The sequence below is a fragment of the Capsicum annuum genome, chromosome 1 (assembly GCF_002878395.1).
Source record: "Capsicum annuum cultivar UCD-10X-F1 chromosome 1, UCD10Xv1.1, whole genome shotgun sequence".
Lineage (NCBI taxonomy): Eukaryota > Viridiplantae > Streptophyta > Magnoliopsida > Solanales > Solanaceae > Capsicum > Capsicum annuum.
In genome coordinates this window covers 191,421,160-191,434,348 of record NC_061111.1, presented here as the reverse complement: position 1 = coordinate 191,434,348, position 13,189 = coordinate 191,421,160, and the positions used below count along the sequence as shown (strand labels likewise).

General features: G+C 38.7%; 1 protein-coding gene across 2 annotated transcripts; it reads left to right on the top strand.

Moving 5' to 3' along the window:
- Positions 1-284: 284 nt before the first annotated feature.
- LOC107842067 (serine/arginine-rich SC35-like splicing factor SCL28) lies at positions 285-12,632 on the top strand. Of its 2 annotated transcripts, XM_047408347.1 has the most exons (7): positions 285-653; positions 2,075-2,152; positions 9,091-9,255; positions 9,378-9,445; positions 9,697-9,736; positions 11,438-11,731; positions 12,406-12,632. In XM_047408347.1, the coding sequence occupies exons 1-7, from the start codon at positions 502-504 to the stop codon at positions 12,410-12,412; spliced, it is 804 nt and encodes a 267-aa protein (XP_047264303.1). In that variant the 5' UTR covers positions 285-501; the 3' UTR covers positions 12,413-12,632. The 2 variants fall into 2 exon arrangements, with proteins under 2 accessions (XP_047264303.1, XP_047264307.1); XM_047408351.1 differs by lacking the exon at positions 2,075-2,152 and having other exon boundaries at positions 369-653.
- Positions 12,633-13,189: the final 557 nt, after the last annotated feature.

Below are 13,189 nucleotides of genomic sequence, written 5' to 3'. Positions count from 1 at the left end.
GTGGATGTCCACTACAAAAATGTACTCATCCACTACTTCATACACTATTATAGGATGTAATTCTTACCCCTTTAACCTCTCCATAACCTTCATGATTAATATCATGCTTATGATGTAACTCTTGCACCTTTTAACCTCCTCATAACCTTATTAATGTTATGTTTATGATAACGTTTCATATGCCTATGTGTTATACTATAGATAAAAGGCATAAAATTCATATTATAGGTACTTGAAGATTTGTATACTTAATACTTCAAAGAATATCTCTGTGTTTACTTTGTTGCTCTTATTTTTATCTTTTCGATTAATTTTAAAACAAAAAAAGTTAAAAAATTCCTAGCCTACTTTAAAAGAAAAGCTTTAAAGCCAAAACGTACGTGGTTTTGGTTCATTTTGTTTTTCTAGGTCATGTCAATCCACCTCCAATTCCAAATTTAGGGCTGGGGTCTTCACTTCCAAGGAAATCAAAATAAGGTTTTAGAACTTGTCTTAGGGCAAATGGGAAGGTACAGAAGCCGAAGTCGAAGCCGTAGCAGAAGTTACAGCCCCGTAAGACGTAAACGCTATGACGAACCACGTTACCGCCGCGGCGGCCGTCGCTCTCCCGAACCTTCAGGTCTTCTTGTTCGTAATATTGCCCTTAGCTCCAGGTATACTAATCCTTCTTTATATATATATATATACGGGTAGAGGTAGGATGCCGGGTAATGTGGTGGGGGTGGAGTGGTATTTTCTGGCAAATGTTTTCCTTTCATGATGAAGAAGGGGAGCCTTGGAGTAACGGGTAAAGTTGCTTCTATAAACAGTTCCTTGCAGAAATGAAAGGTGAGGGTGCACTTCTCCGGATCCCGCACCTAGCGGGAGCCTTAGTGCACGGGGCTTCCTTTTGTTTTCCTTCATAATGAACACACCCTTAAAACACAGTGTGCTTGTCCCAGTAATGTGATGTTAATTCTATTGATTAAGAGATCAGTTCAATAGAGGAAACTTCAGATCAATTTTCTCAATTAAAATAATACTGTAACAAATAAATTGGATTTCTTGAAAGTTAAATTGAGTTGATGGAGTGGTGTTCAAATATTTTGGGACATCTCTAAACGGAAAGAGGTGTTGTATCCTTCAACTTGAGCTCCCATCAAACCATAAAAGTCCTCCTGAACTTGTCTCAATAACATCACTCCAATTTGAATTATATTATCAATCAAAGACCTTTTCATTCTCATGGTAAACCAAGGATTAGCTTCATCAAAGAGTGCAATGCTATATTATATTTTGACGAACACCAGATCAATGAGTTGTAGAAGTTTATCTTTTTGTCTTGAATTTGCAAAAGATAATTAAGGAGTGATTGATCAATCAATCAACTAAGCTTTGGATGATAGAAGATAGATTATATAAGCACTTACTCAAATTCTCTCTTATCAAAGTTCTCTGTCCTATCCATTTGACAATGGTCATTTTTAAATTCTGTTTTTCCGTATTTTATTCTACAACAAGTTTCTTACATTTTCAAAAACAATCCTATTCCTCGGACGCCTGCACTTCCTCATTGCAACATTGGTAGAAGCTAACATAATCATCTTCATTAGAGGTGAATATTACCTTCAAGAAAAAAGTTGTTTAATTGTGATGTTGAGGAATAAGCTATCTTATCTCCAGACATCGATACACATGGGATATAAAGTTACTTATATTTCAGATGGCTTTAGAACCTTTGAAATAATACAACAACAGACAACAACATATCCAGTATATTCCCACAAAGTGGGGTCGGGGGAGGGTAAGTGTACACAGTCTATACCACTACCTTTTAGATGAGATAGAGATGTTGTTTTCAATAAACCTTTTGAAATAATAGAATAAGAAATAAGAAATGAAATTGCAAATTTTTATCGTGGTTTTTGCTTATCAATTAATGCGGGTTAATAAAGGATGTCAGACCCAATTTTTCTATAGGTTGGGTAGAGTAGTTTTCATTTCTATTTCATAAACTGCTTGCTTCTCTCTCTCTGTCTCAGCAAATGTTGCTATATTTGTAGACAAAATTACTCTTTTTGTACTTGTTTTGCAGGCCGAACGATCTTAGGGTCCCGTTTGAACGCTATGGTCCCATAAAAGATGTTTATCTGCCCAAGAATTACCATACTGGGTATGCCTTCGCGTTGATTATATGGATTCTCATTTTGTACTATATTTAGCAATCAATGGATTTGTTTCCCCTTTGTCCGCTATTTGTTGATATCACTATGATCAATAACAGCACAACTAAGCCTAGAAAACAAGTTATTGTTGGCAGAGGCGGATCCAGGATCCGAACTCACCGGGTGCCAAGTAATTCAATCGGATTATTTATCTTTTCGGTCTATAGGAAAATTAACAAATCAATCAATAATAAAAGAACAATAATAAAATGACCAAACTTAAAACTTTTAATAATATTACTAATATCATAATATCCATAATTCATTACAATTGCCCACGACGAGTTTTCATATTCTGAAAACGATTAACGATGACATCATTACTTACATTTGCAAATACATCACGCTCTATGTAACATACTAAACAATCATTTAAATATCGATCACCAATACTATTTCGCATTTCATTTTTTTTGTGCTTCATGAAAGAGAATGCTCTTTCAACAGTTGCCGTAGCGATGGGTAAAATCAAAGTAAACTTCACAAGTAAATAAGCAAGTGAATAAGTCTCCACAAGATTTGCCTCAACTAATGCCTTTGCCAAATCACGAATTCCTTGCAAGTTGGAGAACTTGGAATTACCACCTCGCATATGAATTATGAAGGTATCAAGTTGGTAACTCAAATCTCGAAGCTTTCCATCATCAAACTCATTTGGATAACACTTTGCTAAAGTCATGATTCTACCTTTGTCAAAGTTAGAAAAAGAATTGACAGGATTTAAGCTACCCATCCCAAGAAGCAAATCACTACTCACTACATCAAAACGCTCATTAAGCTCTTGAAGTTGCACATCAATGACCGCACAAAAGATTTCAACACGCAAGTGGTGCGAATAACAAACATCTAAACACTTACGCTTTGACTTTCTGGGAAAATAAGGCTCATCTAATTTGGGAATCAAGATATCATGTGAATCACAAAATGAAGAAACATCATTCAACAAAAATTCCCACCCATTTTCTGTCACATCTTGCAATCTTTTCTTTGAGATGTTAAGAAACTCCACGTCATTAACAATATCTTGATCTTTTTTTTTTGTAAAATCTTGCTCAACTCATTTGACATGGCCAACACTTTCAGCATCAAGTGAAGCATAAAAACAAATTTGAATGTTCTAACCTTGGTCAAAAGATATTCCGCTTGATTTCTATCACTTGAAGTAGAACCTTCAATTTCAATCACTCCAAGCACATGAACAATGGATGAGAAAATAAGGAGAAAGTTATCCTATGTTTTGAAATGTGATCCCCAACGAGTATCACCCGGTCTTTGAAGCCCACGCTCTTGATGTAATCCTTGTCCGGTATGAGCTTCACCGGAATCAAGTAATTGCTTCAAATTTTCGGCTTGGTGATGACGAAGTAAATCTCGACGTTTAAAAGATCCTCCAACAACGTTCAACACATTAGTAACACGACAAAAAAAGTCTTCAACTTCCACATGTTTTTTAGCAATAGCTACAAGGGTTAGTTGCAATTGATGTGCAAAACAATGAATATAGTACGCCGAAGGACTATCTTTAATAATTAAAGTTTTGAGACCATTTATCTCTCCCTTCATATTACTAGCTCCATCATAACCTTGCCCACGTATTTTGGATGGACTTAGTGAATGATCGGAAATCAAAGAATAAATTTCTTTCTTCAATGAGCATGCCGATGTATCACTAACATGGACAAGACCGATAAATCGTTCCTCTACTTCACCCTTTTTATCAACATATGTCAAAACAAGAGCCATTTTTTCTTTGTGTGAGATGTCTTTGGATTCATCAGCTAATATACCAAAATAATCTCCATTCAAGTCCGCAATTATAACTTTCAATGTTTCTTTAGCACAAGCATTGGCAATATCCTTTTGGATCATAGGACAAGTCAAAGTATCATTTTGTGGAGCTTTTTCTAATATCACTTTTCCCACATCCGGATGGTTGTCTCCATGCCACCGCAAAAATCCTAAAAAGTAGCCTTGATTACTTGAAGATTCACTTTCGTCATGACCTCGAAAAAACAATCCATAATACGAAAGAAGTCTTGCCACATTAATTGAAGCTTCCAAACGCATTCGGTACTCACTTTTTGACTTTTTAGAATGTTTGTCAAGAACAACTTGAATTGATTGACGATGATTTGATAAATCTAGTATCTTATTGTAACATTTGTGGTGAACACTATTAACTTTACCGACATGCAAACGAAATCTTTCAAGAGCCTTATTCCAACCCCTAAAACCCTTCGATGCATAAAATCACCCGTAGTTTCATGAACAAATTCATTTTTGAATAAATAACAACAAAGACAATATGCGACATCTTTCTCCACACTATACTCCAACCAAGTCGAATGTGAACCTTTAAACCAACTTGACGCATTCTACGTCCTATTTCACTTGAAGGATATGGTTTCAAGACAGGTTGACAAGGCCCTTTTTCAATATAATATTTCCTCACTTCATCTCGTATTCGAGGATCATAATCAGAAATAGGTCTTCTTTCTCCCAGATCGGCTTTAAGTGAACCCAAATCGAGGTCAGTTATAAGACAAAAACGATTGACATTGACATTACTAAAACTAGATTGAGAATAATTAACCTTCTTGAAAAAATTCTCCATCTCAATTCACAAAATTAGAACACTTTCTCCTAAATCAAGATAATTTCAAATTTGGATTTCTAGGTTCAAGAAAGAGAAACAAAATAATTTTTCAAAATAACTTACAAAGAGAACAAGCAACAAGCAAGAGTGCAGAGAGAAAGAGCAACCAGCAACAACAAAGCTCAAGAACATAGATGTTTTGATTTGGTCCTTTCCTTTGGAAATAGGATTTTTGTTTTAATTTTAATGAAAGATAAGTATCTTTTAAACAATTAAATAAAAAAGGTCAAAAAATAAGATTACTTTTATTTGTAGCAGGAGATTTCAATGGGCATATCGGGGCGCTACCAGGAGGATATGGCAACGTGCATGGAGGTTTTGGTTTTGGGGAGAGGAATAAAGAGGGAGCTGCTCTGTTGGATTTTGAGAGGGCCTTTGGGATGGTGGTAGTGAATTCGAGCTTTCCGAAGAAGGACGATCACCTGATTACCTTTCGAAGCGTGATAGCCAAGACTCAAATTGACTTTTTGCTGCTTAGGAAGGGAGATAGGGTGCTGTGTAAGGATTGTAAGGTCATTCCAAGTGAGAATTTTTTGACCCAGCATAGGCTCCTAGAGATGGACTTGGGTATAAAGAAGGATAAAAAGAGAAGGGGCGGGGAGGGTCGACCCATAATTAAGTGGGATGGCTTGACGTCGGTGAATGCGCTGGAGATAAGGGAGAAGGTGGCGGGAATGGGGGTGTGGGAGTGTAGGGGGACGTGGATGGTATGTGGGATAGGGTGGCTAGGTACATTAAGGAGACTGCTAGAGAGTTGTTGGGTGTCTCGAGGGGCGGGGTTGGTCAACGTCGGGGGATTGGTGGTGGAATGAAGAAGTCAAGAAGAAAGTGAAGGCGAAGAAGGGGCGTATGCTAAGTTGGTTGTGAGTGAGGATGAAGAGGAGAAGCGGGTAAATAAGGAGTACAAGTTAGCTAGGAAGGAGGCTAAGTTAGCAGTTACAGCTGGTAGGATGACAATGTTTGAGAGCTTGTATGCGGGGTTAGAGGAAATGTGGGGGAAAGAGGTTGTATAGGCTTGCTAAGGCTAAGGAGAGGACGGGCCGTAACCTCGATCAGGTGAAGTGCATTAAGGAGGGAGGATGGTAGAGTGCTGGTGGAGGATGTTCACATTAAGAGAAGATGACAGTCGTATTTTCATACTCTTGAATGATGAGGGGGCAAAGATATTGTGTTAGGGGAGCTGGAGCACGATTTTAGTTTTTGTAGACGTTTTAAGGTGGAGGAAGTCAAAGAGGCTATTCGCAGGATGCGAAGGGGTAGGGCGACGGGGCCTGACGAGATTCCAGTGGATTTTTGGAAGTTTACTGGCGGGGATGGTTTAAGGTGGTTGACTGAATTGTTTAACGACATTTTCAAATGGCGAAAATGCTTGAGGCTTGGAGATGGAGTACTATGATTCCCTTATATAAGAACAAGGGTGATATCCAGAGTTGCAACAACTATAGGAGTATTAAGTTGAGTCACACTATGAAGATTTGGGGGAGAGTGGTCGAGCGGAGGTGGAGGAGGATAGTGTCTATTTTGGAGAACCAGTTTGGATTTATGCCTGGTTGTTCGACGATAGAGGCAATTCACCTGATGCGGAAACTGGTGGAGCAGTATAGGGAAAGGAAGGACCTACTTATGGTGTTTATCGACTTAGAGAAGGCGTATGACAAAGTCCCTAAGGAGTTTCTTTGAAGATGCTTGTAGGTGAGTGGAGTCCCGGTGATGTACATCAGATCGATCAAGGACATATATGATGGAGCAAAGACTCGGGTGAGGACGGCAGGAGGAGATTCAAAGCATTTCCTTGTCTTGACAGGGTTGCATTAGGGATCAACTCTTAGCCCGTTTTTGTTTGCGCTGGTGATGGATATGTTGACGCGGCGTATTCAAGGAGAGGTGCCTTGGTGTATGCTTTTTGCAGATGATGTAGTTTTGATTGATGAGTTGCGGGGGTGTGTGAATGATAAATTGGAGGTTTGGAGACAAACCCTTTGAGTGTAAAGGGTTCAGGTTAAGTAGGAGCAAGACAGAGTATATGGAATGCAAGTTTAATGACTTGAGGTAGGAGGATGAGGTGGTAGTAAGATTGGATTCCCAAGTTGTTTGTAAGAGGGATAGTTTTAAGTATCTCGGGTCCTTGATTCAGGAGAATGAAGAGATTAATGAGGATGTCTCCTATTGTATTGGGGCAAGATGGATAAAGTGGAAGCTCGCCTCGGGAGTGTTGTGTGATAAGAAGGTGCCGCCCAAGTTTAAAGGCAAATTCTACTGGGTGGCAGTCCGTCCGGTCATGCTGTATGGAGCGGAGTGTTGGCCAGTCAAGAACTCTCACATTCAAAAATTGAAGGTGGTAGAAATGCAGATGTTGCGTTGGATGTGTGGGCTTACTAGGGGTGATATGGTTAGGAATGAGACTATCCGGGAGAAGGTGGGAGTGACTTCGGTGGAGGACAAGATGCAGGAAGTTCGATTGAGATGGTTTGGACACGTGATGAGGAGGGGCACGGATGCCCTAGTTCGTAGGTGTGAGAGGCAAGCTTTGGATGATTTCAGGCGGGGTAGGGTTAGGCCGAAGAAATACTGGAGAGAGGTGATTAGACGTGACATGGAGTAGTTAATGCTTACTGAGTACATGACCCTAGACAGGAAGGTCTGGAGGACGCGAATTAGGTTAGAGGGCTAATGCATGTGGGTGGGTCGTAGTTAGTAGTTAGGAGAACTTTGGAGTAGCTAGGTTGGTAGTCTTAGGGCTATGTCCATAGGTTGGAGCTGCTAGTAGGAGGGTATGGGGGTGGGAGAGCCTTTGGTTCGTTAGTGTATGGTATTACTTTGTGGGTGTCGTATTTCTATTATTCCATCTTATTTCATGCTTTATTACGGACTTGAGCGGGGGGTCTATCGAAAACAACCTTTCTACTTCTCTGGAGGTAGTGGTATGGACTGCGTACATTTTACCCTCCCCAGACCGCACTACGTGGGAATACACTGGGTTTGTTGTTGTTGTTGTTATTTTTGTTGTATGCAAATCAATCAGGAGGTTATGGGGTCAATTTTATGCCAATATCACTTTCAAAGTGGGTGATGGATCCAAAATTGATTTGTGGAATTATCTTTGGATAGGGGAAGACAGCTTGAGAAACGTGTTTCCCCAGCTCTATATCTTAAGTTTACAAAGAAATGATACAGTTGCTCAAGTATGGAGTCTACATGGGTGGAACCTAATCTTTAGGAGGGCTCTTAACGACTGGGAAGTGTTGGATATTGCTACACTCCTTCAGACACTGAATACGTTTTTTGGAATCTCGAATGTTGCTGATTAACCAATCTGGCAGATTCACAATAAAGGAGTGTTTACAGTGAAATCATTCTATTGGAATGGAAACAACAACCAAAACCAAATAATCAATTGGCCTCGGAAGCAAATAGGAAAGTCAAAAGTCTGTTGAAAGTGGCTTGTTTTGTTTAGTTAGTTATCATAAAAGCTTGCCTAACTCATGAAGCTCTATAAGGAAGAGGAATACAGATTTGCTCTAGATGTTTTTTGTGTAACCAAGATGCATAAGTGAATAGCCACCTATTTCTGCATTGTAACATAGCTGAAAAGTTGTGGAACATGTTCTTTTGTATTCTAGGGATCAGCTGGACAATGCCAAGGTCCACACTGGAATTTCTATACAGCTGGAAAGGAATTGGGAAGAGAGGTTCAACAGAAGATTGGTGGTTGAATATTCCAGCTTGTGTCTGGTGGACGTTGTGGACAGGAAGAAATGCCAGGTGCTTTGAAGGCAAGTGTTGCAGCATCCAGAAGATTAAAAGCCATTGCCTTAGCGTACTTTATTTTTGGTGTAAACAGGAAAGGGGGGGGGGGGGGGGGGGGGGGGGGGGGGAGATACCGTAGATCTAGTAGATTTTATAGGTAACTTGTAAAGTTTCTTTGTTTTTGGGCAGTCCACTAGGAGGAAATTCCGTTTGATTGGGAGTTGTAAGATGTATCATCATCTATTGGATGATGAGATTTTGTTAATACAAAGTTCCTTTGACTCAAAAAAAATAATTGATAAGTTTAGTAGTCAGCGTATTGTAGCTCTCCTTAACTGAGTTAGGGACCAAGTGACTTGCAATGCGAGCTCTCTCTCTGTCTTTCTTAGAACAATAAAAATATCTCACTATGATTTTCTTTCGAGAAGAAAAAAGAAGCTCACTGTGATGTTTTATCTATTTTGTTCCTAATCTTATATGTAGGGAACCACGAGGATTTGGCTTTGTGAAGTTCCGTTATGCCGAAGATGCAGCTGAAGCAAAAGCACACTTAAACTGTACAGTTATTGGTGGACGTGAAATTAAGATTGTTTTTGCAGAGGAGAATCGGAAGACCCCTCAAGAAATGCGCAAGGTTTTACGCACAAGGTGCAACATACATGTGGTTTGCTTCAAGTTGCAACCATGTTGATTAGCAATCTCTTTTCCAGCTCAAGTGTTATTCACCTACATCCGTGAATCTAAGTCTACTACTTTTCCTGTTTAACTAGTGGACCTAGTGCTCGAGGCAGCTACAGGAGACACAGCCCATCAAGGTTCCCAAGTCGCAGATATCACTGTCAGTTTGCATTTCAACTCTTTAGAATGTTTGTTTAGTTTCTTTACAGAAAGTTTTACTTCTGATGCTTATTTATATGATATTGCATTGAACCCCCTCCCTCCCAAACTCACAAACACACACCAAAAAAAAAAAAACCTAACCCAATCCAAAACAAAAAAAGGAAATAAAGAAAGGCAGTTAGTGCTGTTAGAGTCAAAAGCATTTTTGTCTTATTTTTAATATTAATGGTCTAGAATTTTCTATGGCAGCTTACTCGCGCTCGGCTTCCCCAGCAAGACATGACTCAAGGTCTGTGTTTCATAATAGAAGTTTTGCTTGTTTTTCTTGCACTGGTTGTTTGTCTTAAAAGCAAGGACTCAACTGAATCTAATGAGACAAAGTCTAAGAGCATCTATTTTGGATTTAAGAAATATGAAGCCTTGCCCTACCGTGCATAAGTTCAACCATCAAAGACAAAATTAGTCTTTTTTCCCTACATTTAGAGATAAATATTCTTCTAGAGAGAAACTTTGCACATTGATCTGTTTGTCTTTTGTAGTAATGTGGTGCATGCCCTTAGTCAACTTCTTTTTTGTAAATTGCAGTTGTTTGCCTTGTATCATTAAGATGCGCTCTGTAATGGGTGCTATTTATCTCTTTTTCTTGCTGTTTTAGTAATGGTAATATACTCTTTTACATTTTGAAGTTTCTTTTGGCATGTATAGCTCCTAAGTTGGGTGTTTATAGAATGGAGAGATGGTTGATACAAGGCATCTCTCGTGACAGATGGTAACAGCATTCAGGCTTACCTGTTACCACACACATCCATTAAAGGCTATGCACTTCTGTGGATTTTACCCAATGTTGCACCATTTCCCAAAACTCCTTAGTTGGTCTCTGATAGTTCTATACTTGTTTTTCTCTTTGGTGGTTAGGAACTTAGGAGAATGAACTAGGATATTTTTATTTGCTTAAGTGGTGGTAGCATCAGTGTATCCACTTGAATAATAGGAACTGATCTTTTTTCTAGTTATTTGTCTGTTATTTTGTTTACTGGAATGCTGAGGCTTTCTCAGTCCCTTGAGTTGGAAGCTTGTTAGGCTCTTTGGCTTTCTAATTTTGTTGAGTACTCTTTTGAGATACACTATTATCTTGAGATTATGTCAAATGTCTTGCAGGCATAATTCATCTGTCCTGTAGATTTTTGAATGACATCTGCTGGTGGCTTTATTAATGCAGATGCTAAATTGAGAAAGAGACTTAAAGAATTCTGGACTAAAAAAGACATTTGAGAAAAGGGACAATATCTCCATAAAGTCAAAGACACTTGCTCATGAAATGTGATGTATCTCCAGAAGTTTCAAATCACCATCATCAAAGTTTATGTGATTTTCCTTTTGTGGATTTTTTCTAGTAAGGATGAGCCTTCTACTGTACCATGGAGAACCAATTGAAGTGGTGTGGACATATTACAACCACAAAGACCTTCCTTTGCTTATCTTAAAATTCATGTTTAATTTCTTAACGTTGCACAATGTCCAGTTAGGGAGATAATTTAGAGCTTATAGTTTGCAAAAGAAATCATCTTCAAAAAGGCAAAGATTTTCGAAGCTTTTACTGATTGACATTTGGTGAGGAATGCCCAAGGAAAGATATCTCGAGATTTTGGAAGTTGGGGCAAAGGAGAGCTTTCAGATGCTGAAGAACTGTACCGTATAGTGTGCTTAAACAGTGTCTGGATCAAACTGTAGTTTTTTTCCGGACTATGAAATAAGGATACAGGTAACGGTTGTGGTTTAGTAGATAAGATATTGAAGGAATCTTCCTTCGTGGTTTTGTTATATGTCAGTTTTATTTATGAGTAGTTTGTGGTATTTTGAGTTGGTGAAGCAGTCATTTGAGATCCAGAGTAGTCTTTTTACTTGTTTGTCCTGTTTCCAACATCAATATCTATTGCAAAAGCTACATTGCACTCATTATAAAGTGGCTTAATTGTACTATGCTTCACAGGGACAGGGATCGTGAGAATCATGATGATTACTACTCTCCAAGGAGATCCAGGTCAAAGTCTCGGTCTATTTCTCCAAGGGATGAAAGAAATTGCAGGTCGAAAGGAAGATCTTCAAGGCAATCAAGACGAATGTCAAGGTCAAATTCTCCACACATTCAGAAAAAAGGCAGGTTCAGCATGAGTCCAAGAGATAATAGTCAGATTGCTCATGATGTGGATTTCGCACCAAGGAGGCTCAAGAGTCCTGGAAGAAATGCAGACAGCTCAGCCAGATCTCGCTCTAGGTCCTACAGGTTTGTGAAGATATCAACTGTTGTGAAGCATTGAATAGAAATGGCTATGACCTGTGGATTGGACCCACATCCTTTTGATATTTTGGTACTTTTGCATTTGTTCCTCCATATGCACATACACCTATCCTTTTTTGTGGATCCAAAGGACTATTGAGGAAACACCATGATCAGCTGCTCGAATCAGCACTCTTTGGTGTAGAGAGTTGGTGGTTGAGCTACTTGACTTGACCATTATTTTTTGGATTCATTTATGTTCTCTTCGGTTCATGGTTTTGTTATATGTCAGTTCTATTTTATGGTAGTTTGTTTTGGTACTGTTACATTTGTTCCTCCATATGCACACACACCCCTATCCTTTTATGTGGATCCAAAGGACTATTGTGGAAACACCATGATCAGCCGCTCGAATCAGCACTCTTTTGGAGTAGAGAGTTTGTGGTTGAGCTACTTGATTTGACAATTATTTTTTGGATTCATTTATGTTCTCTTCGATTCAATTGAAAGTTGCACAGGGTTGCTGGTGACTGGTAGTAGGTGACTCTGAAAAGATCAGTAAAACTGTGGAATTGTATTTTGACCTCCTTCCTTCTATAAATATGCTGCTAACCTGGTTTCATTGGTGATTTCTCCTTATTTAATTTGACTAACTTTGCTCCTTTTATCCCTCTTTGCAGTCGTTGACGGTTTGCTCATTGTTATCACCATATGCTGATCTTTTTTGGAGGTCTTGGGAAAAGTATCTGCAATATTTTGGTCTATATGATTGGGCACATGCAAACTATAGTAGTCTATAGTTACATCTGTTATGTTTGTGTTTTGTTCTTTTGTTATGTCACTCTAAAACTGATGGTACATTGTAATATAGCTGAGTTGTGGGTTAACAATGGTTATTTTCTGTTTCTCTCGGTCTAGTTCTCTAAATCTTGAGTTACAGTGGACTTGTAGTGACGTTGCTGGTGGTTCTTTTTCCCTGGGCGACTATCCCTGTGCTCTAGTGGTAGTATGAGCCTGGTAGTATGAACAGTTAAAAATAGTTGAACAAATGAACATGACGATGGTGTTAAACATCATGCAGCTTTCATTCATGAATCTTGATGACTGAAAAATTGCGATTTTATGTACGGGTTGAAGTTCTTAATATTAGTCGAACCCCGGTAAGAGATGCAAGGCTTAACTTCTGAAGGAGTTCTACACTATATGGTTACTTTACGGGTATGTAGCTCGTTATGGTGTAAATTGATCTAAAGATAAATAATTCGTTATAAGGGAAAATTTGACAAAAATTTCATTGCGTTAAAATTTTTGTTTTTTTCTTTTTTAAATTGGCGATTCGGCCATTCTTAATTACGGAAATTGGTCATTCAGCCTTTGCTTTTTTTTCCCTTCTTCTGCCTCCATCTTCTGTCATTAACGATTTCTTCTTTTTTTCTTTCTTCGTTGTTTAATGGCCTTTCTTGG

Coding starts and splice junctions, on each gene's coding strand:
- LOC107842067 (XM_047408347.1), top strand. CDS start 502: ATGGGAAGGTACAGAAGCCGAAGTCGAAGCCGTAGCAGAAGTTACAGC. Junction 654..2,074: donor AATATTGCCCTTAGCTCCAG/GTATACTAATCC, acceptor CTTGTTTTGCAG/GCCGAACGATCTTAGGGTCC. Junction 9,256..9,377: donor CGCAAGGTTTTACGCACAAG/GTGCAACATACA, acceptor CTGTTTAACTAG/TGGACCTAGTGCTCGAGGCA.